At 38.5% G+C, this 24,464-nt stretch overlaps 8 protein-coding genes across 12 annotated transcripts; 6 read left to right on the top strand and 2 right to left on the bottom strand.

Annotated features, from left to right (window-relative positions):
• On the top strand, positions 53–1,974 carry LOC18597278. Of its 3 annotated transcripts, XM_018122960.1 has the most exons (6): positions 53–359; positions 468–725; positions 859–970; positions 1,070–1,151; positions 1,266–1,317; positions 1,418–1,974. In XM_018122960.1, exons 1-6 carry the CDS (start codon positions 318–320, stop codon positions 1,556–1,558), a joined length of 687 nt encoding a protein of 228 aa, XP_017978449.1. In that variant the 5' UTR covers positions 53–317; the 3' UTR covers positions 1,559–1,974. The 3 variants fall into 3 exon arrangements, with proteins under 3 accessions (XP_017978449.1, XP_017978446.1, XP_007026267.2); XM_018122957.1 differs by having other exon boundaries at positions 53–725; positions 1,266–1,314; XM_007026205.2 differs by having other exon boundaries at positions 53–725.
• LOC18597277 lies at positions 1,733–5,466 on the bottom strand. Its single transcript, XM_007026203.2, has 6 exons — positions 4,818–5,466; positions 3,678–3,789; positions 3,390–3,561; positions 3,099–3,286; positions 2,623–2,767; positions 1,733–2,044 (listed from the first exon to the last, which is right to left on the bottom strand). Exons 1-5 carry the CDS (start codon positions 5,321–5,323, stop codon positions 2,642–2,644), a joined length of 1,104 nt encoding a protein of 367 aa, XP_007026265.2. The 5' UTR covers positions 5,324–5,466; the 3' UTR covers positions 1,733–2,044; positions 2,623–2,641.
• On the top strand, positions 8,066–9,488 carry LOC18597276. Its single transcript, XM_007026201.2, has 3 exons — positions 8,066–8,290; positions 8,633–8,854; positions 8,986–9,488. The coding sequence occupies exons 1-3, from the start codon at positions 8,108–8,110 to the stop codon at positions 9,205–9,207; spliced, it is 627 nt and encodes a 208-aa protein (XP_007026263.2). The 5' UTR covers positions 8,066–8,107; the 3' UTR covers positions 9,208–9,488.
• On the top strand, positions 10,761–13,650 carry LOC18597275 (rho GDP-dissociation inhibitor 1). Of its 2 annotated transcripts, none has more exons than XM_018122955.1 (6): positions 10,761–10,866; positions 11,620–11,902; positions 12,027–12,093; positions 12,433–12,651; positions 12,737–12,861; positions 13,345–13,650. In XM_018122955.1, exons 1-6 carry the CDS (start codon positions 10,778–10,780, stop codon positions 13,417–13,419), a joined length of 858 nt encoding a protein of 285 aa, XP_017978444.1. In that variant the 5' UTR covers positions 10,761–10,777; the 3' UTR covers positions 13,420–13,650. The 2 variants fall into 2 exon arrangements, with proteins under 2 accessions (XP_017978444.1, XP_017978445.1); XM_018122956.1 differs by lacking the exon at positions 10,761–10,866 and adding an exon at positions 11,043–11,342.
• Positions 14,468–18,564, top strand: LOC18597274 (U4/U6.U5 tri-snRNP-associated protein 2). 2 transcript variants are annotated; one of them, XM_018122953.1, is made up of 10 exons: positions 14,468–14,563; positions 15,029–15,391; positions 15,505–15,749; positions 16,073–16,157; positions 16,274–16,459; positions 16,543–16,710; positions 16,809–17,027; positions 17,597–17,765; positions 17,892–18,066; positions 18,159–18,564. In XM_018122953.1, exons 2-10 carry the CDS (start codon positions 15,059–15,061, stop codon positions 18,250–18,252), a joined length of 1,674 nt encoding a protein of 557 aa, XP_017978442.1. In that variant the 5' UTR covers positions 14,468–14,563; positions 15,029–15,058; the 3' UTR covers positions 18,253–18,564. The 2 variants fall into 2 exon arrangements, with proteins under 2 accessions (XP_017978442.1, XP_007026259.1); XM_007026197.2 differs by having other exon boundaries at positions 14,471–14,598.
• LOC18597273 (acyl-CoA--sterol O-acyltransferase 1) lies at positions 18,665–20,507 on the top strand. The gene has a single exon (XM_007026196.2). The coding sequence runs from the start codon at positions 19,303–19,305 to the stop codon at positions 20,431–20,433; it is 1,131 nt and encodes a 376-aa protein (XP_007026258.1). The 5' UTR covers positions 18,665–19,302; the 3' UTR covers positions 20,434–20,507.
• On the bottom strand, positions 20,596–22,979 carry LOC18597272 (acyl-CoA--sterol O-acyltransferase 1). Its single transcript, XM_018123651.1, has 2 exons — positions 21,230–22,979; positions 20,596–21,127 (listed from the first exon to the last, which is right to left on the bottom strand). The coding sequence occupies exons 1-2, from the start codon at positions 21,563–21,565 to the stop codon at positions 20,666–20,668; spliced, it is 798 nt and encodes a 265-aa protein (XP_017979140.1). The 5' UTR covers positions 21,566–22,979; the 3' UTR covers positions 20,596–20,665.
• On the top strand, positions 23,833–24,316 carry LOC108662610. Its single transcript, XM_018123652.1, has one exon. It carries the CDS (start codon positions 23,886–23,888, stop codon positions 24,189–24,191), a length of 306 nt encoding a protein of 101 aa, XP_017979141.1. The 5' UTR covers positions 23,833–23,885; the 3' UTR covers positions 24,192–24,316.

Here is a 24,464-nt window from a genome sequence, read left to right as displayed (position 1 = left end):
TATTTTACCGGCAAAGAATAATATATTTACAATTTTGTCCAAACTTTTGGAAAATACACAATTCGCCCCGCAACATTTGATCTCTTTACCCAAACCTTCCTCTTTAAAGAAATTTACAGGAATACATGTGTAGTTGAAGTTTTTCAGCCTGTTGCATGAGTTCAGCAACTTGCAAAGAAGATCCTTAACTTGCAAATGCAGTCGTTTCATTCTTTTCTTAGGCAGAGCTTGCTCTCCTTTTGTCAGCCCTTTTATATAATAAAACCTTCTTTTCCTGCTTGAGCTTCGATCTTGTAGTCATCGATCAAACCTCCAAGATGGGTTCAGTCTCTTTTCCTGCTCCTGTATACAACCACCAGGCAGCAACCTCAAACCCAGTTCTACTCATTTCCCAAGAAAGAACTCACCATCAACCTTCCCGTCATCAGAATCTTCGTGGAATAACTTTTGTTTCTGGCAAGTTTCAGTCCCGACATGTAAAGCAATCCCTAATTCCGGCGAGTTATCCTACACGACGGAGAGGCCTGTCTGTAGTGCCACTAGATGCCAAGACAAAGAGTTCAGATCCAGGAGGAGAGGAAGATTCGGGAGCCCTGGAGACAGTTCTCAAGCTTTACTCGGCGATCAAGAACCAAAACGTACGCGAGTTATCTGATATCATTGACGATGAATGCCGATGCATCTGCAATTTCTTCTCATCTTTCCAACCTTTGCAAGGAAAAAAGGTACGTACATGCATGCAGCTTAAACTTTCTTTAAAGCAATCGTAGGTAGTTCAAGACTTGATTTCCTGGAAGCTTTTATACATGTTAAACATACCATCGAAATCTTAACATAGGTAGTCTTTCCTGTTGGCAGCAAGTGCTTGAATTTTTTGCATCTTTGATCAAGTTTTTGGGAGATCACATCGAGTTTGTGGTGCAACCAACATTGCATGATGGGATGGTTGTTGGTATCCATTGGAGATTAGGTTTGCCCTGCCTTACAACATTCCAATATAATATGGTCTTAACTTAAGATTCCTAGCAGAGTTTTTGAGTCAAAAAATTCTCATCTGCCTTATCTGCAGAGTGGAATAAAGCTCATATGCCTTTGGGAAAGGGTTTCAGCTTCTACACTTGCCAAATCTACCATGGAAGAGTGGTGATAAGGTAATGCATCACCACAAGCTAAGGCCAAATACGCACTCGACGAGTGCTAAGCGTTCACCTTTCACATTTTCCTTTTGTCCTTTTGCAATGCTAACAGCTGGCCAAATATTTCAGGAATGTGGAAATGTTCATGGAACCACTCCTTCATATGGAGCCTTTCAGGGTAGTAAGTGATCTTTCAAGTTTTCTTCAATATTTTCAGGATGTTAAATGTTAGCTGAGTAGACATTTTTTAAACTTAGAATCGACCAATCATTTTTCTGCAGAAAACAATGGTATATCTGACGACCATGGTGGACAAGATAAGCTTTGGCGTATCATCCAAAGCCTGGAAAAAGAAAGCCCTCTGTGCGTTACTAGGTCTATTGTTTATATCTGCTATTCTGCTTTTCTCAAAGCTGTATTAGATCCCCAATACAAGGGTCCCGAGGATGCTTCTTATTCTTCTTTGGCTATCATTCAATTGTTCTCTGACGTGCTTTTATGGGCAAGAATTTTGTAATTGAATTGCATTATAAAATCTCTTCTACCTGTAAAAGTTAGAGCCAACATTCCAAACCATGTAACTAAGATGCATAAACTTGAGAAGTTAAAACAACTTATATTTCCATTACAACTTCCTTCAGTTCAGTTTGAGGTTAGCATTGGAAAGACAGGTCTACAACAAAATAAACAAGTACACCTAGATCCGGGCAAATGGCATAACTACAAAATATCCTTGCCATTGGGCCCATTCTACATTTTCATTCTGACCATAAACAAGCAACTAGTGTAGAGCTTCTCATCTAAAGAAGTCAATGCACAAAAAACATAAAAGAACAAGTAGAAAAGAGAAAGGTCTTCACTATCTGTTCTACCATCAGAGATAAGCAGATGACCAAGGTCCCATGCCCCTGCAAGAAACAAGATAGAGCCATTCTTATTAAAAACATAGAGAAGACCTTACATAAGAACCTATTGACTGATGTGAAAGTCCAAATTAACATATAAGGAGAGATCAATAGAAACGAGAGAGAGATGGCATAAAGGCTTGCACAAAAACAATTTAATAAAAGGAGTTCCAGAAACAAACAAACTCACAAATCCCATATTTAAATCAGAACATCAGAGTATCAGACAAGTCTACAGAAACTCACAAATGAGAAATGTCAAATTAACTAAAAACCTCATGACTGACTCTTACTCACTCAAATGGTAACCAACAAACTTTGCCTACCTGATAACTGTGTTCATCTAATCAAGATAACTAAAATAATAAGGCAACATGAATAAAGTGTTCTATTGCTATTCTGGTGAGGAAAGAAAAACACCAGGAAAGTGAAACCAGATGTCATAACAAAAGACAAGCAAATGATAAGGACAAGTAGTAAGGTGGAGAAGAAAGAATCCTAAGATCTTGGGGTCAATTTAGATGCATTCATGCAAACATGTTCAGATATAAAAAGAAACTCATTGAAGCATTTATACTGACCAGTCAACACTACAAGATCTCAGGAGTGCTTAAATAAATGATGACGTAGTAGTGTGTCATCTATCCCCCTCACAGATATGCTTTCACATCCAAGTAGCTCACGAAGCTTAGCATCACACAGTACCACCGTTGAATTTAATGGATCCTGAAACAATAGAAAGCTCCTAGAAGATTAATACCATGTATTTCTTCCACTACATTTGAATTATTGATGGTCTACCAGTATAGCCACAATAAAATAAAACAAGATAATATAATAAAACCACAAATAATTCTGAAAAGCAGTAGAAACTCCCAAAATCTGAGCTAAACAACCTCTATCTGTGGGAAAGAGGGTGGTCGAAACATAAGAAGAAAACATGTCAATCACAATAATAGTACAAAAACCTGAGAGCAAAGACTAACTATTTAAGCTGCTAGAGTAAACCTAAAGTTTAATGGAAACAGTTGCACAAACTTGTGGACCACCCACCCACCTCCAAACGATTAACCTCTATGTACTCCCAAACCCTTCTTTGGGCCTCCGTTGCTAGCATCTCCCTTCCTCCAGCACCCAAAAACTTGGCAAGTGCTTCAGATATTATTACAGGATTGGGACCTGGTTCAACACTTTCAGTTGTGGACTCAACATCTACTTTCACTCGTTTAGCTTGACTTGACTCCTCTGCAACGATTAGCAAGATTATTAACCAATTGAAACGAAGAAAGCATCAAATCCAAGTCATCACAGAACAAACATATATAGCACATATTGCATTAAAAAATACTTGAAGGCTCAAGTGGGGTAATATGTTTTGCTAGCAGTTTGTTCATCTTGAACATGTCAGTGCAGTCTGTCTCAAACACCAAGCGCAAGGCCTCATCACAAATTATCTTTCTCTTGTTGCTTGGATCTTGGAGGCTATTCTTCCTTATATATGCCCACAGCTGCTTGACAATCTAAATCAAACAGAGCATATATTTTAGAATAGCAATACCCAGAAATGAAAACTTACTTTAGAACGCTGCTGACTAAAAAAAATTACTGCAATCTTGGTTAATCTGGGGAAACCAACCTCAGTCCTTGGTAAAGCTGGCTCACCAACTATGGCTTGAAGTGCTGGTGAAACACTACAAACTTTGTTCAGTCCCCCTGGCCCACCTCTTCTTTTGGCTCCAACTGGAGCACTGCAATAACATTATAAACAGACAAATACTTCAGTCATCGAATGAAGCTTATAATCCCCATTCTACAACATGATAAAACATTTGAGACCGATAGTCAAATTCTCATCTTGTTGCATAGAATATTAGTAAAGCTGACTATAAAGCTAATAAAAGCAAGATATGTCTGCATAGGTACTGCACGCTAATACACTAACCCACTAACTTATCAGCGCCAAAGAACATAGCCAACAAGTGACCTGATATTCAAATTAGCTCAGCTAAGCTAAAATCCATAAGAATTTAAATTCAAAATGATGACTCTGCTAAAAAATTAAGAGGAAAAAAGCCGGCAATTAAATTGTTTTGAAGCTTCGTTTCCTAACATGCACTCACTCAGCACTGTGAACTAGTAATAGAATTGGTAAAAACTTGAAACATATCCATGACTTTCATAGTTTTACACACAATGAAGAGCAAAAATTAAAACTTTTCTCAAAGGATGTCAGAGTTGAACAACTTATTATCATTATAAACTGCCCTTACCAAAAATTTTTCCGTAGCCAAAAAAAGACCAAGTTCAAAAGCAGCAACATAATTATGAACCTTCTCAGAAGAAAGAATTTTCAAAATAAAATATTAATGATAGGATTATTTTTTTAATTTGAGAACAAATTTATTAGTGGATTAGCTACTAACCCATGCCATTTACAGCTTCAACCAAACCAGAAATCGTAAATTTTGTCAAAACGAAGAAAAGCAGCCCTAAGTTCGTAAGAGGAAAAAAAATTACACTAAAAACCCTAACTTCACATCTCCAAACACTTAGGCAGGAAAACCCCAACTTCAGTTGCACAAAACGTGTAAAAGAAGGCCTAACCCTTTGCAACAAAAGGATAAATGGTCTAACCCTCAAAATCATATTTACAAAACCCTAAAAATGAACCTCATTTCTTGCATATCACCCCCCCACCCCCCCAAATCCAAAAAGGAAAAAGGTCTAAACCAAGAAATTCCTGCAAAAATAGGAAGAAGAAAAAAAGATGGCAAACCTTTCTTTAGGCACTTCTGAGGTGGCAATGGCGGCTGCATTTTGGGGAAAGACTTCGGCTTTCGTGACAGCCGGCTGCGGCTGCAGCTGCAGCTGTTGCTGTTGCTGCTGCAATTGGGGCTGAACCTGCGGCGGTGGTAGAGCCGTAAGCGGAGCCTGCCGCTGCGGCTGAGGCTGCGGAGCGTGCTGGCGGAAGTTGAGGTCGTGGGAAGGGAATTGTGAGTGATGTTGGAGGGCAAAATGGAGAGGAAATTGTTGGTGTTGATGCGAATGGAATTGTGGATGATGTTGGAGGGTAAAATGGTCCTTTGGAGGGGGTTGAGCCTGGGGTTGGCGAGGGTGGAGGAGGTTGATCTGGTCCCTGATGAAGCCAGCTTTATGGGAGAGGTCGAGCCCTAGCTTCGCTTCCAGCTGCTGAACGACACCGTTTAACGTGGTGGTGGCGTTCGGGTCGGACTGCCGGAGCAGAGCCTCCAACCCTCTTGCTATTTCTTGGTCAGACACCATGCTTCCTCCTTCATATAATACTAACTAAAAAAACGGACACACAAGGAAACGTTCCTCTCTCTCTCTCTCTCTCTCCCCCTCTCTGCTCTGTCTCTCTCTCTCTCCCTCCCTTCTCTCTCTTTCTCTCTCTACGGCTCTCTCTTTATATTCATTAACTGACGAAAAGGTCCCTATGTTTAAATTCATTTTGAAAAGACGCTTGTGCCCTGATCGTATCCTCTAGAGAGGATTCTGGTTGGGGTATAAATGTACTTCCGCAAATTGCTCCCATCCTTTTCCTCTTTCCCTCGCTTTGAATACCATGGAATGACAAGGCTGACCTTTGTTTATTCTCGGTTCAAACGAATAATGCCAAGGTGAATCAAGGGCAAACCTGTAACTTCCGCTGACGTAACAGGTGTATCCATTTTTTAAATTAAAGGAAAAAAGATTTGGACAAATGGATAAAGATGAAAAATCCTTTAAAAAAAATAAAGTTGAACTCAGATGGAACTGTCTTGTCCTTCGGGACAGAACAGAACTGGGATTTTCCGGCCAAATTACCATATTACCCTGAAGTCCAGTGCCTACCTTTTCTTTCCCAGGTGGGTTACATCAGAAAAGAAGTTACGGGGCATATTGGTCAATAAAGTAGATGAGGAGTTCCTCCGATTTCCTGTCTTTTGACCTGTACCGTCGGATAAGGGTTAGTGTAGTGGGGGTGGGTCAACAACTGTGGAATGTAGTTGGGGAGCTGGGAAGACAAAAATCGGTTGATCTAAGGGCTGAGAATTCTTCGGTTTATCCTTTATCCTGCGTTAAGTACAAATCACATTTTTTCTCGGCGAAAAGTAATTCTACACAAAAACAATAATAAAATCAAAATTGAGGCTTATAAATAAATTATTAATCTCTTCCTTAATATTATTTATTTATTACTTTTAATACGTTCATAATCATTGTTAATAGTACATATCTAATTCATTAATTGTAGATTCTAGTATGACTCAATCATTAAATAACTCGATTTTTAATAGTCAAAAAATAAAAAGATTTACATTTGTATTTGTCTTAATATTAGGTGCGGAGTTAATTTCTTGCATAAACAAGATAGGTAACCCACATTGATGGATTTCAAGAAGGGTTGGTGACCTTTTTGAGATTTTCTTCTTTGAGTTAATGAATTAAATTTAATTTTATTAAATTATTAAAAATAAATAAAAGTTACTATCATCAAATTAAATTATTTAAATCAATTTTTTATGCATTTATTATGAATTAAAAATTTATAGCCGTGGTGAAGTCATGTCAATTGTTCGTAATAAATTTCATGAAATCAAATCTACAAAAATCAAAATTCTTTTTCTTTTTAATATGATAATTAAGTGACATAAATTTCTATTCATAGAAAGATGTTTCTCCCGAACGCAATGGCATGAAAAAGGCTACAACATGCAAACAAGAGAAGAATGATTCAACCAAAAAGAAGAAAAAGCATGGGGGTGCAAGTGCAGGTAGGTGGGGAGGGAAGAGAGAAGAAAGAAGCCAAACACGGTACTGATTCCTATTCTGGAACCGGTTCCCCTGCCGACCAAGAATTATCCCAGGATGGGAATATACTTATTCCAATTGAGGGCGTAAATTTTCAATGCGGGAACAGGCCTACTTTGCTGAGAACGATTAAAGCAAACAGAGGATAGGGATATGTATATATTAGTTGCAATCAAAAGGTGGGGAGTGACGAGGAATGACACCGGTAACAATGCCCGCATTGTCACCATTATTAAGTAATCTCATACTTTTCCCCCTCATTTATTTGGTGAAACATTTCATTTTGAGACGTTTTAAAAACAAAATATTTTTAGATATTTAATATTTTTATTATGAATTTAACAATTTTCATGTAAATTAAAAGAGAAAAGAATTTAAGAAGGAAAAGAGTATTGATTGCTTGTCTCTTTAATTTTTACGAAATCAAGACAATTTTTTTTGAGGTGTTTTATATTAAAATTTTTTTATTATATAGACACTTAATACTTTTTAATACGAAAGAATTAACAAATTATAAAAATAAATTTCTAATATAAAAAATATTAAATACGGAAACAAACATTTATTTTGGGAAAAAAAATAAACAAAAGAGACTCAGGCGGAAAGAGTATTATATTTGTTATGACAAAATATCTAAATATATGTGGAATACATTGTGGAATTATCTTATCCTATAATCCTCTTACACCCCAACTGATTCGACCACGTAATCCTTTCATTAAAAAAATAAATATTTTAAGTGGAAGATGAAATCATTGCATCAAGAGTCGAGGTTTGGTGGAAAACATTTATAAATAAAATAAATTAATTATCACATATATATAATTATATACTAATAAAAAAATTGAAATCCATGGTGTGCCACCAAATGCTTTCCTCCATTCTCCATTGCCTTTTACTCTTTTATACTAATAAAAAATAAAAAAAATAAATATAAGATCCTTTTATTTATATAATTAAAAATAGATTTTTGGCTAGTAATAGTATAAATGTTTTCTATCTAATTTTCCTATAAAAAAATTTCACAAATCAAATATTACTAATTATTTATTTATTTTTAAGTGGAGGAAGTGTCGGCCATCCGTCCAATTTTCAAATAGGGAAACCCCGAAGGAAGAAAATTCGAGATAGGTGTTAGCAATTGCACAGATTCAAGATCAGTACAGTTGGGCTTGGGCTTGGGCTTTTGGCATAGAAAAGAGACGGATATAGAAGGGCGGGGGCGTTTCGTAATCGGCGGGAGATGCAAAAACAATGGCGCAAGTTCTAAACCTAAACCCTCTCGGCTCATCGTATTCGACCCGACCCGAATCACCTGGCTTCCGCTCTCTCAACGCGGCGCGCAGTCAAAACGTTGCCCGAAACTGGAGCTCCCTCCTGCAGAATCTCAAATGCAACGGCAGATTTTCTTGCCTTTTCTCGGATAATCGCAGAGAGGTAAACCACCGGAATTCTGCACATTTACCAACCTTTCTCCTGTTTTTATTTTGAATTAGTTCATGCTTTGGCTGCATCAGCAAAGAAATGAACGACGATTTTGGTTAGGCAGGTTGGAACTTGGTTGTCTATCATTTTGTAGCTGATAGTTTGACTAGGAGAATGAATAATCACAATGCCTGATTGTGACAATTATCAACTAGTAGCAGTCAATGAATTTGTACATTTAGTCTATTTGTTGTTTGGTTGTGTATGTAATTGCTGGATAGAAGTATGGTTGTTTTTCATGTTTAATGTGCATTTTCCTGATTAGGCTTATCTTTGCCTTGCGTATGGCTGCAGGAACAAGCTAGGAAAGCATTAGAAAGTGCACTTGGGGGAAAGAAGAGTGAATTTGAGAAGTGGAACAAAGAAATTAAAAGAAGAGAGGAAGCAGGTGGTGGGGATGATGCTGGCGGTGGAGGTTGGTTTGGATGGGGTGGAAGGTTTGGTTGGTCCAATGATGACCATTTTTGGCAAGAAGCTCAACAAACAAGTCTAGCCGTTTTGGGTATTATTGTCATGGTATGATGTTTATTTTTGCCATTTTGAAATGGTTTTACATATTATGATATATAGATAGACCTTGTCCCTGTCCCTGCCACTCCATTCAGTTTTGGGCGGGCATGTAACATTGTTCTTTGTTGCATTTGCAGTATCTTATAATTGCAAAGGGCGAACTGATGCTGGCTGTCGTCTTCAATCCGCTGCTTTATGCTTTGCGAGGAACAAGAAATGGTTTAACTTATGTAACATCAAGAATCCTGGGAAAGAGAAATGCAGATGGTCCTCCTGATTCTTGTAATATGTCAAACAAGGAAACACATGGTTATGTTTCTGCTAAAGAGAATGTTTTGAAAAAATGGGGAAGCAATTGAAATTTTCTTACAGGTTTGGACATCAATTCGTCGATCTGCATGTGGCTTGTGTGGCAATGATTATTGCATTTGAATTGCAGTATCCAGAAACACCTTTTCATTTCGTGAAAGTTAATGAATGAGATGGAAGTTGAAAGGTTATTAAGAATCTATGCGTCTCTTCTCTTACCGAATTCACTGTATTTCTTATATTTATACTCTTCAGTCACAGAATTTTGGAAATGAGTTTAACTTTCATCAGCATTTTGAGCAGCTAATGAAACAGAAATATGTTGTCTGTTTGTAAATATTGAAATGAGTTCGGAATTCTCCCCTTAATTTTCCCCCCTGCCATAGACACTTGAGGGTTGTCTTCACAAGATTCATGGTATGAAAATTAAATTCGTTCATGGTTTCTGCAGGGTTACTATTTGACTAACTTACTGAATTGCTGACTGTTAATTCCTTTCTCCTTTGCATCTGAGCATCTGTAAATGTGCTTAAATCAAAACTCTGAATCTGAGTTGTTTTAGATTCCAGCACTATTATGAAAGTTCTAGCCTTGGGCCCTTGGCTGCTTTTAGAGCTTAATACGGGATGGAGGGGTAAGATGTTATTTTGCTATCATTCAAGCTTTAATTTCCCATGTTTTTTTGTTAGACCTAGGTAGAACTGAATGAGTATTGAGGCTATTGCTGTTATGTCCTGGTTACCATGCTTAACTTTGACATGGACTACTGGTAGACCACCGTTATTAATGTCTCCACCAGCTAGAATTTCAGCTGAGGGAAACATATAGTCAGACAGTCAGTTGTTCAGCTCAAAAATCTCTTGTTGCATTGGATAAATATGCCAGTACCACATTTAAGCAAGTTAGTTGTGTTCTTCAAAAATATCTCTTATGATTGCACAACCACCTCCATCTCAGCCGAAGAATCCAATGAAATTTAAATAGGTATTTGTTGAAGCCTGCAGATTTGAAGATTGTATCATTGAATTCATGGGTTGAAACTTGAATTTCTCCTTGCCAGTGCAGGTGTTGAATGAATGAGGTCATTTAAAAGGAGAATACATTGCACAAACAGAAAAGGAAAGGAAAGGGTGAGAAATGGGAAGAATGGAAGAAACAGCATAAAGTATATTCTATTTGTTATGCATTATGAATTGGGTCTTTCTGGAAGAATGCATAATTGATTTTGCTTGATGCATTATGAGTTAGAATAAATTAAATTATTACATCATGGAGGAGCATTTCCGCCATGAATCAGGCTTAATCATTCTTATGGGTCCTTTTCACAGGCTTAAATTTCCCCAAAATGAATTCATCCCATCAGTCCATCAATTATTAAATGCAATCACAGTTGATTACTTTCCGAATCATAAATTTCCATGGTTATGCCAACATTCCTCACCATTAACAACTTGAGATCGAGACTTTAAGCTGTGGGAATTGTCTCTTTTTAGTGTGTGAATTAGCCTTAGTGCAAAACTCTTGTCTTTATAGTAATATATGTCAGACATGAATTGGAATTCTAAAACTTTTAAGTCATAGAAAGACTTTTGACAAACTTATCTCAAGGGTTGAAAGTACATGAAATTCAGAACGACCAGTGAAAGACTGCGAAAGTTGATTCAGAGTTGCAAGAACAAAAAGTCTGAAACTGGGTGCTCACGACCGAGGTAAAACAACAAAGGATTCATAGGCTAGCTATATATATAAACACTCAAATTTCTTTTTCCTTTTTTTCCAATCATTGTACCCAGGAGAAGAGGTCAAAAGGCAGCCATCATCCACCCAATCCTAGGCTAGCTAGGCTGTCGCCCTCTCTTTCTCTCCTCTCTCTCTCTCTCTCTCTCGTCTCTATCTGTCTCTTGTGTGCAAGTGTGTCTGTTAAATAAGAAAACTAAAATGAAAAGCCCCTCCTCGAATCGTGGTCTTCGTGGAAGCTAGTGCAGGAGTGACCTTCACGATCTCGCCACCTCTCTCTTTTTTTTTTTTTTTGTTTCATGATACATAATCTCGGATTACCACATGACCGTTTCCTCAAGTGTTTGTTTGAACTTTCCTCAACAAACCCATCTCTCTCTTTCTTGCTATCCTCTCTCTCTCTTTTCTTGGTATCTTTTCTTGTTTGAAGGGTTATCCTATTCCTTTGGTGGGTTTTCTTGATATTTGGTTTCTGTTTACCTTTCTGGGATTCTTTGACCCGATATAATCTTTTAGCAATACTACTATTATTTTTCTTTATTGGGGTTTCCTCATCTTTTTGTTGTTTTCTTCTGAGATTCTTCCCAGTGGGCTTTTTTGGCTTCTCTTTTCTGTTCTTTTGCGTTTTGGGCAACTCTTGATAGTTATTATATTTTCCTTCTGTTCGGTGAGTGAGTTTAACCTCTTTCTCTTGCATTAGCTCTCTCTTTTTTCCGTTCCTGTAGAACTGTTGATGGGGTGTTGATGTCTTTGGCGGTTGGTGAGGATTCAAGTTCCAAAAGCATGGGGTTTGACAAGGAAGGGAGAGATGATAGTGAAGCTTCTGAGACAAAAACAGAACCAAAGACGCCTCCAAACGAAGGTGACGTTGTAGAACATCACCCTGCAATCGCTAGGAAAGCAAGCGAGAGTTCTCTTTGTCCAACTGAGGATGAAGATGATGACGAAGAGAGGAAGATTGAGTTGGGCCCTCAGTTCACCCTTAAAGAACAACTCGAAAAGGATAAGGTAGGTTGGTTTGTCTCTTTCTTAACATTTCAGTTTTTTTTTTCTTTCATTGGTTATCTACTTTTCTTTCTTTTCTTTGGAAATATCGTTTGTGTGTAATCTTCTCTGTTTTCTGAGGATTCAGGATGATGAGAGCTTGAGGAGGTGGAAGGAACAACTTCTTGGGACTGTGGATTTCGAGTCCGTTGGAGGTTTGAGTTTTCTTTCTCTTGTCTTTCATTTCTGTTCTTTAAAACTTAAGGATTTCAATTTGTTTGCAAAAAATGTTGAATTTCAGTATCTTGCTATGCAGTTTTCTGCTGATTATGTTGGCTCTTTCAGATGTATTGTCAGTGAATGTTCTTTGAATTCTAAATTGCTGCCAGTTAATCTTAAGATGAATTATGTATTTCTGACAAACATGGTTCTTGCTTGTTTCATCCCCACCTGCAATCCCCTTAAAATCTGATAAAGGGAAAAAAGAAAAGTTTCAATGAACTGGGGCTTTCTTTGTATCCTGACATTTTCTTCTGTTGTTTATGATGGCACAGAAACTCTGGAACCAGATGTTAAGATCCTGAGCCTTGCAATCAAATCACCTGGTAGGCCTGATATGGTACTCCCAATTCCAGAGGATGGAAAGCCCAAAGGTTTATGGTTTACCTTAAAAGAAGGTAGCAAATACAGCCTGCAATTTTCATTCCAAGTAAGCAACAACATTGTATCCGGTCTCAAGTACACTAATACGGTTTGGAAAACTGGTGTCAAGGGTAATTCCTCTCTCTGTCTCTCTTGTTCACATTGAAAAGGATTGTTTACATTCGATATGTTCTTCACCATGTCTTCTTGTAACAGTGGATAGCACTAAAGAGATGCTTGGAACCTTCAGTCCCCAAGCAGAACCATACACTCATGAAATGCCTGAAGAAACAACTCCATCTGGAATGTTCGCTAGAGGAAGTTACTCAGCTAGAAGTAAGGTAAATTCGACAGTTGTTCTAGTGTTTCTTTAGCCCTTTTACACTGGTTTGCTGTGCTTTTACCAGGACGAGCTTAAGACTTAATTTGTTATCATTACTTTGTTAGATGGTGTCTCTTTTAATTCTGCAGGCCCTGCAGTCATTTTCCTTGAAAACCAAAACAAAAAAGAGAGGAAAATGTATATTTGCAATCCAATTTCACTATCAGTCAGTATTGATTCTGTCACCATCTTCAGTAATGGCTTTCAGGTTCTTGAGCAAGGCTAAATTAATGATCCCCTCCCTATGCCTTGCTGATAATAGGATCCCATTAATGAGTTTGTCAGGATCCATGTTTCATGAGCCAGGGTTTTACAGATTCAAACTTGTGGGTCATCTGATGAGTTCTAGACATGGAATCACTGATAACCTTTGCACCATCCTGAGATTTTTCACTTGTAAACCCTTACTGATTTCGTTTCTGTTTATCCTTCTGGTGTGCAGTTTGCTGATGATGACAACAAGAGCTACTTGGAGATAAACTACACCTTCGACATCCGCAAAGAATGGCAATCATAGACCACGAAATCTCCAGTCTCTTTGCTTTGCTCCGACTCCATTGTGTGCCCAAGTCTCCTTTAGATGTGACCATAAATTCATTTCCCTTTCTTCTTATTTGCCATCCATCCTGGGTGAGACTGATCATCTACACAATGAAAAGAATTAATCTTCTTCTTTGCAGTTAGACATTCATTCAGTAGGAATCAATTAAATAAAAAATTTTAAGCTTCGGCCCTGTTGAGCTTCATACCCTGCCATGGCAGTAACCAAGTTTGTAGTGAACAAATGGAAAAAGGAAAAAAAAAAGTTGGAACTTTAAACAAGATGCAAGTAAAGGGTTCGTTCCAGGATTGGATCCCTTGTTGTTTTTCCCTTCAAAGTGAAAGTTAAAGTTAAGCCAAAGCATGTCCCTTTAACTTTATCTTGTTCCATCTCTTTATCTTAATTCTCAACCAATTGCTTTGTTTCTGTTCTTTTCCAATGGCTTCATTTCGCGCCAAAAATCGGGGGCCTTTTTGTTTTGTGTTATATTCCTTGAATTCGGAGCAAAACGGGGTTTAAGTTTCGAAAAAAATACCCCGAAATCATAAAAGAGACTGAATTTGAAAATTTTGCTTAAGCCGACTCACTTAATTCGAAAAAACCTATTTAAGAAACAGAAGTATTTCTTCCAATATATTTCCATAATTAAGTTTGTATTTGATTTAATGTCTACATATGATACTGAAATATTAATTATAAAAATAAAAAATAAAAAGTCTTTCAACATAAATGTTATTAAAATTATAAGTATTCGGAGAGTTTTTGATTTTTAAATTTATTTATAAACGAAACGATAATATTCGGTTCACTAATACTATATAAATCTTATACACTGATAATGTATCATATATAAAATTCAAAAATAAATAAATGCATATGCACTAATCCAAAATTTTAAATGTACCAAAGCCCAAATTTTCTAACGAACGGATCAGCACAGCTTAAAGCCCGATATGAAACTGGGCTTAAGATTCACATTTTGATTGGATTGGATTGGATTGGATAATCAAGCTTCTCTCTCAAAGCCAGATCTTAGTTACCGCCTTAGGGACCCCGAAATACTAATCTCGTGTCCTCAAAACGTCGACGGCCGGCGACACTTTTCAGTAAATGATTAAAGGTAGCTTCTGGCTTGAGTAGAACATTTCTGATCAGGTTCGCCAGTTGAGCTCTTTTTCGTAATTTGTTTGTGTTAATGTGTAGTGTTTTTCTTCGTTGCTGATGTTATTTTGCTGAAAATCCTTGTTAATCATTGTGGAATCTCCTTGTATCTTCCTTTTAACACATTTTCTTCGCTGGATGATTGAAATTGGATAAGTAACAAAGCACGAATTAGGAAAAAAATGAGAGAAGAATTGAACTTTGAGGTTTCGTTATTCTGCTGCTTCGATTTTATTTTGTGGTACTCGATAAGAACCCTAGATGATTGGCTATTTGAGCTGAAAATATGAGTTTTCCGGCTTAGCGTCCAAAAGGAACAGTTTTTTTTTTTTTTTGGTTTTCCATATATGTTAGTGGAATAAACGCAAATGGAAGATTTTTGGAGGATTTAATTTAATTGATGAAAGCTATTGTGTTTTAACAGCTGGAAACCGAGAGAGTGAAGGAGGGGGAAATGATGAAAACAAAGAGGGATGATGGTAATAGTGAAGACTGGAGAGGGGACTCGAAACGGCGTAAAGTTGTGGATTGGCCATCTTCACCTTCTGAAGAGCCACTTGTGCCTTACAATGATGATGAAGATGATGAAAGGAGGGCATTGGGTCGCGTAGGCGGTGGAGAACAAGATGGTGAAGCAAGGTCAGAAGGGAATGGTCAGGGAGTTAAAAGTGAAGAAGATGAAGATGACAGTGATGATCCATATGGGCAAGGATCATTTCTGGGGAAGCAAAATCGCCAGGTTGAAGTACGAAGAGACTGCCCTTACCTTGATACTGTTAATCGCCAGGTAAATAACTTTAATTTAAGTGTTGAATCTTGAATGGGAATGTAAATTGTAGGTTACTTGGATTTATTTTTCTTCTAAAATTTGTCAAATGGTTATCAAATTTTGTTTCACAGGTGCTGGATTTTGATTTTGAGAGGTTTTGTTCGGTCTCTTTGTCAAATTTGAATGTGTATGCATGCCTGGTCTGTGGGAAGTATTACCAAGGAAGAGGGAAGAAGTCCCATGCTTATACTCATAGTCTAGAAGCAGGACATCATGTCTACATCAATCTTCGAACAGAGAAGGTGTATTGTCTTCCCGATGGGTATGAAATTAATGACCCATCATTGGATGATATACGCCATGTTCTAAATCCAAGGTTTACTCACATCTTACTTGATTGCTTTTACTTGCTCCTCTCCTTTTCTGTTCATTCTTCATCCTCCCTTTAGCTTATTTTTTCCCTGCACATGCATGCATATGTGCATTTGCTTCATATTGTTCTCTGGATATCTAGCTTGCACGCACTTTGTGCTGTAATGTACTGTGGATTATCTAGCTTGCACAAAGTTCATGTTTTCTGTAGAGCTTTTAGCTAACAAGTTGAAATAGTTCTGATCTATAGTAATCTTTAGTGGTTGATAATAAGAGGTCTTCACTCTCAAGCACTTTATAGTATATTTTTGGGCTCCATATTTGCAGGTTTACCAGAGAACAAGTTGAACAACTTGACAAGAACAAGCAATGGTCTAGAGCACTTGATGGTTCAGATTACCTTCCGGGAATGGTACTCATCTTCGTTCTCAAAGTCAAAGGCACATATTTAAGAGAATTGTTAAGAACTTGCATTTTTTTTTCTTTCTTTTGTTTTAATATGATCTCATTATTCGTGCAAATCTTCAGGTGGGGCTGAATAATATTCAAAAGACTGATTTTGTCAATGTCACAATTCAATCTTTAATGAGAGTTACTCCCTTAAGGAACTTTTTCCTTATCCCTGAAAATTACCAGCACTGTAAATCTCCACTTGTTCATCGATTTGGGGAACTCACACGAAAGATTTGGCATGCTCGAAACTTTAAAGGACAGGTCAGAGCATGCTTATATTATTGCAAGATTATGGTTCTGGAACACCCTGGATTCATGGTTTTCCAAATTTCTTGTGTCAACAGGTTAGCCCTCATGAGTTTCTACAGGCAGTTATGAAAGCCAGTAAAAAACGGTTTCGGATAGGTGTGCAGTCTGAGCCTGTTGAATTCATGTCATGGCTTCTCAATACACTACATGCAAATCTAAGAACTTCAAAGAAAAGTAGCAGCATCATCCATAAGTGCTTTCAGGTTCTAATTAAAACCTTGCACTCAATATGTTGTTATTTTATGCTTTGGCATCTTGTTAAAGTTATTTTTTGTGCTTATTTTACACTTTGGTATAATAGGGGGAATTGGAGGTTGTAAAAGAGACACAGAACAAAGCTATCACTGAGAAGAAAGAAAGTGGTGAGGAACAAAATGGAGCTCCAAAAATTACAGATGGTGCAATTGAGAAGCATAATGTTGGTGCTGAAACTTACAGAATGTCCTTTTTGATGCTTGGATTGGATTTGCCAGAACCACCTCTTTTCAAAGATGTGATGGAGAAAAATATAATACCTCAGGTATTTTACATGTTTTTGGGTTTTTTTTTTTCTCCATCCATTTCTGGACATTTGTGGGAAAGTGTGAAAAAGAACATTGCTTGCTAGCTTCAATGAGGGTGGTGCACGATTCGAATTGTGAACAAATGTGTCCATAAGATTCCCCTATTCAAGCTCTTTTATACCCTCCTCCCCACTCCCTCTCTCGCATGATATGCACCTTGAGTGACTTTATAATGGTTGCTAAACATGAAAAAACCACACAGTTAAACCCATATCCATCATATTAACAGGCATCATTGGCCATTGCGACCAATAATATGTAACTCCTTTATCAGGTGTGACATCCAGTATTGTAAGTCTAGTTGATAATTTAGATGACACATGCACCATAGGGGGGTTATGAATGGCAAGAGAGGCTTATGCAAGTCAATGTTGATTGAGCAGACAAAGTCAAATGCCTTTTTTATTAATAATAGTGTTTAAATATTCAGTGGTTGGCTCTGCTGATCAGATAGAATGAAGGAAAATGCTCTTATAAAATAAAAAACCAACTGTATTGGATAAACATTGTTTGTGATTGGTTTCAGGTTCCTCTGTTCAATATACTGAAGAAGTTTGATGGTGAAACTGTAACAACTACAGTTCGTCCTCCAGCAAGGATGAGATATCGTGTCACCAGATTGCCACAGTACTTGATACTTCACATGGGCCGCTTTACTAGGAATAATTTCTTCAGAGAAAAGAACCCAACATTGGGTGAGTTTTATGTTCTTGGAAATATCTAGAATTCGTTTGATCAATCTCTGGAATCTAATCACTATATCTTACGGGACCTAGTTTGGTTTTGTCACTTTATGCTAACTTTATGTTTCTCCTTTGCAGTGAACTTTCCTGTGAAAAACCTGGAGTTGAAGGACTACATTCCTCTGCCAGCACCAACCAAAGAGAATGAAAAGTTGCGCACCAAGTATGATCTGATTGCTAATATTGTTCACGATGGTAAGCCTGACGAGGGGTTCTACAGGGTCTTTGTACAGCGGAAGTCAGAAGAACTATGGTAATTTTCTAAAATAATTTTTCATTTTTCTGAGTGGTAACTGGTAATGCTACAAATAGTTGGATGATGCATCTGAAAATTCATGTTTACAGGTATGAGATGCAAGATCTGCATGTTTCTGAAACCCTTCCTCAGATGGTTGCACTGTCCGAAGCTTATATGCAGATATACGAGCAGCAACAGTAGGATAGAGGATTCGACAAGCCGATGCTGATGGTGTATGATTCCTCGGTTCATCAAGATAAGTTTCTGCAACTGGTTGAAGTGACACAAGTGAGAAACATGCTTCTTGAGTGACTGGTTTGCGGTTACAAAACTGGTTGTCTGCCTTGGTTCAGGGAACCAATTAACACAACTATTTTGCTGTTTTGGAGAAACAAGATAACTGCCAATCCCTGTTTTCAGTTTCATTTGGGATGTAATCCTTTTGCTAGTTTACTTATTGGGAATGTTATTGTAAAGTCATTAAATGAATAATATCTCAATTTAAATTTTAAATTACAAACAATCTTAACACAAATCAAATAATCAAATTGTAACAAACTATATAATATATGATACAAAATAGGTTAAGACGTGCAATAAATTAAATAAAAAATTTGGCACATAGCTAGAATGATTCTCCAAGTCTGCCAGACTTGACAAGAGAATATACAAACAAAAGGTGTTGAAAACCCATGCACGCTCCCTTCATGGTCAGAGACCAGCAACTGCTTACCAACACTGGCATTCAAAAGGGGTCAAATTTCAGCAAAGTGATGATATTTTTCTCTGTTTTTTAAAAGAAAAAATTAACAATTTTTTAATATAATTTTGTTCTTTTTAGGAGAAAAAACAGATCCTATATGCGCAAATAAAGGAACCCAGGCCGTCCAAAGTTCCTCACAGATCTCATTTAACATGTCTTGTAGCTGATTCCCTGCTTCATCTCCTGGATCCTTGCACATGATGTCTCTTCTAGATTCTAGAATTTGCCCATTCATACTGACAGAAACAAAATGAAAACGTTGTCGCCTACAATTGACAAAACAGAGAATTTGAGCCATTGACTTGTGACAAATATCAATGCCCGCACCATAAAATGGAAAACCTGGTTCAAACTAGAACAGGGTTGCCATAGCTTTAACCGCCCATAGAGATATTAAAGCCATTTTGGGATTTACAGAAGCTCTGCCACTCTTTCTCAGAGTACTTCAGCAACGGAGGGTGAGAGAGAGATAGGGAAGAAGAGAAGAAATGGAGAGCGGAGAGATGAACAACTTCATGAAGATTTGGCTCTGCGTCGTCATTTCTCTAAGCTACTGCTATGCCATAGGTAAGATAATCCCCAAAGGAACTGCTCGGCTTCTTTGTCTGCTACCTGTTGTCTGCCTGTATGTTCTCCTCCCTCTCAATCTCTCCTCCTTACATCTAGGAGGTGCCACCGCTTTCTTCATCGCTTGGCTTGGAAACTTCAAGCTCTTGCTTTTCGCCTTTGGCAAAGGCCCATTATCCCCACCGCTCTCTTTGCTTCGTTTTCTGGCTGTTGCTTGTTTGCCCATCAAAATCCTACACAACCCAACTCCAAAATCACATCCAAATGGCCTTAACAAAGAAAACCCTTCTCTCAAAAAGACCTTAGACAGCCAAAACAAGGAAATCCCAGGACCGGTCAAGCCTAAAAAAGGCCAGAAATCACCAATAAACTATGCAATAAAATTTCTCCTGTTGGCATTGTTGCTTCGTGCATATGACTACAGCGAGTATATCCACCCCACGTTCATGTTGGTTCTGTATTGTGGTCACGTTTACTTTTGTCTGGAGATCATCCTGGCCATGGTGGCAGCCCTGGCTCGAGCCATGTTGGGTCTCGAGCTGGAGCAACAATTCAATGAACCGTATCTGTCAACTTCTTTGCAAGATTTTTGGGGCAGGAGATGGAACATCATGGTGACCAGCATTCTACGACCGACCGTTTATGAGCCTGTGCTCAACATGGGCGCACGTCTCGTTGGTCGCAAATGGGCTCCGCTCCCCGCCGTTTTCGGGTCTTTCGTCGTGTCTGCAGTCATGCACGAGCTCATTTTCTACTACCTGGGACGCGTGAGGCCCACATGGGAAATCACGTGGTTCTTTCTCCTCCACGGAGGGTGTTTGATGGCGGAGATTGCTCTGAAGAAGACATTAAGGGACAAGTTGCGGTTGCCCACGGCGGTTTCTACTCCCTTGACCATTGGATTCATCATGGTAACCGGCTCCTGGCTCTTCTTCCCACAGCTTCTACGGATCAAAGCCGACGAAAGGGCGCTTGAAGAGTACGCGGCTCTTGGCGCGTTTTTTAAGAATGTAAGTGCGTTAGCCATTACCACTTTCCAGTTTCAACTCTAAAAGCCTAAATCAGGATCTCTTCACCTCTTTCTTTAAAATTAAAAAATACATAGTGGCAGTTTATTGGGGATTTACTTACTTATTTATTAAAAGGATCCAAATCTCATAGCCTATTGCATTATTTGCCTCTTTTATTTGCCTTTTTTATAATAAAAAGAGTATAATCAGATTAAAGTAGTTTGACTGCTTGAGCTCATGCAAAATTCTAAAGAAAGGAAAGAAACTAAATTTGTTAACAATCACAAGAATTTCGTCCATCCCTCCAAACCGGCAGAACCAGCAACCAATAAAACGTGACCACGACGAACCCACACGTCAATATGACTGAACCTAGAGAGTGAACTGTCCAACCCTTGGTCCGAACCCACTTCTTCAACGCAGCCTCAAACGCCATTGACAATCCTTGGAGAGCAAAGAACCAGGTGACTTCCCATGTTGGTTTCTTCCCACACGTGATGTAGTAAAAGAGCATCTCATGCAAGACTCCAGACACGACGAGGGTGCATATCAAAGCCAGCACCCTGGCCGGCCCAACCCCAACAACACTCGTTAACATGTTTCGGGTCGGCTTGTGGACAGTTTCCCTCAAAATATTCGACGCATACCTGTTCCATCTCCTGCCCCAGAAGTCTTGTAAGGATGTTGCTAAGTAAGGCTTGTTGAAAAGTTGGACGGGCTCGTACCGCCCCATGGCCTGAATCAATCAAAAGCTCAGGGTTACATATATGGATATGGCTCCTGGAGCATGCATCGCTTTGCAGACATAATATTTGAGTAGCAGAAGGAGAATACTTACCGATCTTGAAGAAGTTGGTTGTTCTTTGATTTTCATGGGAAGAATGGAGATGGCAATGAAATCGGGAAAGTTTTGGCAGTGGACGAGAGGGCCCTGGTTGAAGCAAAAGAGGAGGAGTTTGGAAGAAGCAATCCATGTGATAAAGAAAGATAGAATCCCTCTAAGTAAGGCGGATGGGAAATACCAGGGAAGAATGGAGAAGAGGTAGAAGATGGGTAGGAGAAACATGAACCTCAGTATGCCTAATGGGATTCTAGTGAGCAAGAAATAACAGTATCCTAATGAAGCCAACAGCAGACTGAACGGATTGATCAAATTCCAGCTTGCCTCCGCCATTGAGTTCTTTCTCTCACATTGATTTCTTCCTCTCAACTTTCAACATGCACCTCATTCATATACCTTGTTGATCTCTTTGCTCCCTCGGCAGGCCTGCACTAAATTTACACTACTTGCAGTAGTGATTAAGGTGAATTAATTGTATTTAACACATGGTGCAGCCCCTACTTTTTGAGGCTAATGAGATGGCTAGTCTAAGCCTACATGCCCGATATGAGAGATTGATAGTTTGGACTTAATTTTCAATTTGAGTTCTCCGTTTCCAAATTACGAGAGAAAGTATAAAGTTTCATCAAGTTATGCTAAGCTCTATCTTGTTAAAAAGACATGGCTTGTAGATGGCAACGATAATTGGGCTGAAGTAATGGGAGTTAATTAGTTTCTATGCTGAGAAGTAAGGGGAGTTATAGGGAAGCAGACGATGCAGGTACAGTAGATGACAGGAGTGAAGATAAGGTAGTAGGCAGATATGGTAACCCATGCACGTCGGCGGGGTTGGGTCGATCTTTTATTGTTTTGAATATAGACTCACTTGGTTAAGAATATGTCATTTCAAATTGTGAAATTTCTGACTGGGGATTGGTCCAGTAGTACGAATTAGGTACTCCAGCGTTTTGAAATTGGCTTACACAGGTGGTTCATTAATTAACAAAGTGGATCAAATTAGGAGGTTTCAGGATGCCAGGTCTAGCAGTGAGTTGGGCTATTGGGGATGGTAGAAATGCAGGGATTAAGAACAAATGAGCAGAGAAGCCCTCATATATATATATATATCACAGTAACTTTTCTAAGAATTACCTTGCTTATCGGGCCCAGGAGCAGCGAACAACCAAAATGGAAGCTGCCACCTATGAGATTTGTCAAAAGTCAATTTTGATGGAGCTCTCAATATCATTGAACCATTGGGCCGGCTGTGTTGGTGGGTGTAATCAGTGCTGCAATGGGTGCAATGGAAATGGTGGATGGAATCGCTAGTGATCGAAGCTTTTGCTGCAGTTAAATTCACAAGGGTCATCATTTGTTGGAAATCTTTTGGAGGAAGCGAAAGCCAGGCTGAAAGCTTTCCAGGAATCCAGAACTGAACATGTCAGAAGAGATGCCAATGAGGCTGGCATGCAGGCTGCCCATATTTGTGACAAAATACGCACTGGATGTACAGGAAGGAGGATTTGTAAGTCTCTGATAATTCTCTTTGGGGCAGCTCTCCTGTTCCACAAGGGACGATTAAAGCAACAATAACCAAGAAACGTCCATTCGCAGAGGCAAATCTTCAAACTCATTTCATCGAATAGTTTGTATATAGACAGAAGAAGATGATGATAGTCTCTCAACCTTTATCTTTTACTGTTCCTGGAATTGGACTATGCTTTGACTTCTTTGGTTCCTTAACTATGTTTTTGCCTTGGTTAAGCAATTCAAGTACAATATGTTTAACCAAAACATTGGTTAATTATTGTCTTTTACGTTTTAACATAGTAATCATCGACGTTGATACGAATGAATTTAAATTAACTTTCTTATTTATAATTTAATACATGCATTAATCAAATCTTCTTTTAAAGTATAAAAACTTCAAATTTTACGTATAAGATAAGTTTTTTAATTAATTTAATTAATTATATTAAAAAACTATAAATTTTATCAAATAATTTAAAACTATTAAAATTTTAATAATCTTTTGTGTGTGTGGAGGGGGGTGTCAAGGGTACATTTTGAGCAATTTACTGTCAAATGTACAGTCCTAAAGAGAGTTGTGAATTAGAATATGATTAGATATTTAAATGTTCGCACTCTGTTTAAGGTGAGTCTCAATTAATCAAAATAAACAATTTCTTACCTATTAGTGTTGTGTAAACTTTGACACAACGAGTTCAAAGGTAGACACCTGTTGAGTATTGTAGCGGTGAGGTATTGAATCCAGGCTGAGGACCAGGCAAGGTTTATTTGCATTACCAACTTACCAGAGCCTGGAAGGGCTCGCTGGTCAGGATTGAGTTGGACCTCGTGAAGACACAGAGGAAGGAAAAGATAATGAGAAGTTGTGCAAACCAAGACATGGCAGCGAGCAATCAATGAGTTAATTGAATGAAGAAAAAGTTCTAGAGCAGCAAGCAACCCATACTAGAAAAAGAGAGTTGGCTTTCACACATGCTTTCAGACTTCAGTAACCACAAGATTTGCATCAGATGGCTGTTAAAATTCGGACACTGCTCACAGTGTGAAAACATTGCTCTGCATTATTTGGCCTGCTGCTTAGGCTCTATAAATTGACAAAAGGTTGAAAAGGGTACACCGGGAAATAGCTAAAGAGTAAGAAGAGATGATGGAGGGGAAGAAGCTGCCTACCTTAGCTCTGGCCCTGATGATGCTACTGATGTTATGCTCGATGGCTTCTCCAGCTCTGGCATGCCCATCCAACGGCAGCGGATGTAAAGCCTGCATCCTTGACCAGATGAAATACGGTTGTCCTTCATGTGTGCCGCTTATACGCTGCATGGCACGGTGCTTGTGGGGTGGAACCTCCAGGTCAAAGTGTATCAGCCGGTGTGACTGCAATGGTGGGAAGCCAAGACTTTCTGACTGCAAGAAGTGTATGTCACGGTGCAAATGCAGTTGTGTGGCTTGAACGACTCCCCATCCAAGTAGGTTTCCATTAGTTGTGGCTTTCTATTGCAAAAACTACTCAACTTGCAGTGTCCTGTTTCTTGGAAAATCTGTATTTTTGGTTCATTACTGTCTGATTTGCATGAAGTTCAAGCTCACTAACCACAGATAAGAGAAAATATTTATTTATTACATGATTACCTGCTAATTCACAGATTACAAGCTAAAAATATGCATCTAAAACTGAAGGAAGGCATGGTACCCGATCGGCTGAGATAGCCAGAGATGCTTGGGG

This window comes from Theobroma cacao, chromosome 6 (genome assembly GCF_000208745.1).
Source record: "Theobroma cacao cultivar B97-61/B2 chromosome 6, Criollo_cocoa_genome_V2, whole genome shotgun sequence".
Classification (NCBI taxonomy): Eukaryota; Viridiplantae; Streptophyta; class Magnoliopsida; order Malvales; family Malvaceae; genus Theobroma; species Theobroma cacao.
This window is presented reverse-complemented; position numbering and strand designations above follow the sequence as displayed.

Bases quoted from the DNA above. Each gene is read 5' to 3' on its own strand.
- LOC18597278 (XM_007026205.2), top strand. From the start codon at position 318: ATGGGTTCAGTCTCTTTTCCTGCTCCTGTATACAACCACCAGGCAGCA. The intron at 1,152-1,265 runs GTAATGCATCAC...CAAATATTTCAG, and splicing joins CATGGAAGAGTGGTGATAAG to GAATGTGGAAATGTTCATGG. The intron at 1,318-1,417 runs GTAAGTGATCTT...ATTTTTCTGCAG, and splicing joins ATATGGAGCCTTTCAGGGTA to AAAACAATGGTATATCTGAC.
- LOC18597277 (XM_007026203.2), bottom strand. From the start codon at position 5,323: ATGGTGTCTGACCAAGAAATAGCAAGAGGGTTGGAGGCTCTGCTCCGG. The intron at 3,562-3,677 runs GTTGGTTTCCCC...TGTTTGATTTAG, and splicing joins CAGCTTTACCAAGGACTGAG to ATTGTCAAGCAGCTGTGGGC. The intron at 3,287-3,389 runs GTATTTTTTAAT...TAATCGTTGCAG, and splicing joins TACCCCACTTGAGCCTTCAA to AGGAGTCAAGTCAAGCTAAA.
- LOC18597276 (XM_007026201.2), top strand. From the start codon at position 8,108: ATGGCGCAAGTTCTAAACCTAAACCCTCTCGGCTCATCGTATTCGACC. The intron at 8,291-8,632 runs GTAAACCACCGG...GTATGGCTGCAG, and splicing joins TCTCGGATAATCGCAGAGAG to GAACAAGCTAGGAAAGCATT. The intron at 8,855-8,985 runs GTATGATGTTTA...TTGCATTTGCAG, and splicing joins TTTTGGGTATTATTGTCATG to TATCTTATAATTGCAAAGGG.
- LOC18597275 (XM_018122955.1), top strand. From the start codon at position 10,778: ATGAAATTCAGAACGACCAGTGAAAGACTGCGAAAGTTGATTCAGAGT. The intron at 12,094-12,432 runs GTTTGAGTTTTC...ATGATGGCACAG, and splicing joins GGATTTCGAGTCCGTTGGAG to AAACTCTGGAACCAGATGTT. The intron at 12,652-12,736 runs GTAATTCCTCTC...TTCTTGTAACAG, and splicing joins TTGGAAAACTGGTGTCAAGG to TGGATAGCACTAAAGAGATG.
- LOC18597274 (XM_018122953.1), top strand. From the start codon at position 15,059: ATGATGAAAACAAAGAGGGATGATGGTAATAGTGAAGACTGGAGAGGG. The intron at 15,392-15,504 runs GTAAATAACTTT...TTTGTTTCACAG, and splicing joins TTGATACTGTTAATCGCCAG to GTGCTGGATTTTGATTTTGA. The intron at 17,766-17,891 runs GTGAGTTTTATG...TCTCCTTTGCAG, and splicing joins AGAAAAGAACCCAACATTGG to TGAACTTTCCTGTGAAAAAC.
- LOC18597273 (XM_007026196.2), top strand. From the start codon at position 19,303: ATGGAGAGCGGAGAGATGAACAACTTCATGAAGATTTGGCTCTGCGTC.
- LOC18597272 (XM_018123651.1), bottom strand. From the start codon at position 21,565: ATGGCGGAGGCAAGCTGGAATTTGATCAATCCGTTCAGTCTGCTGTTG. The intron at 21,128-21,229 runs GTAAGTATTCTC...TGATTGATTCAG, and splicing joins AACCAACTTCTTCAAGATCG to GCCATGGGGCGGTACGAGCC.
- LOC108662610 (XM_018123652.1), top strand. From the start codon at position 23,886: ATGATGGAGGGGAAGAAGCTGCCTACCTTAGCTCTGGCCCTGATGATG.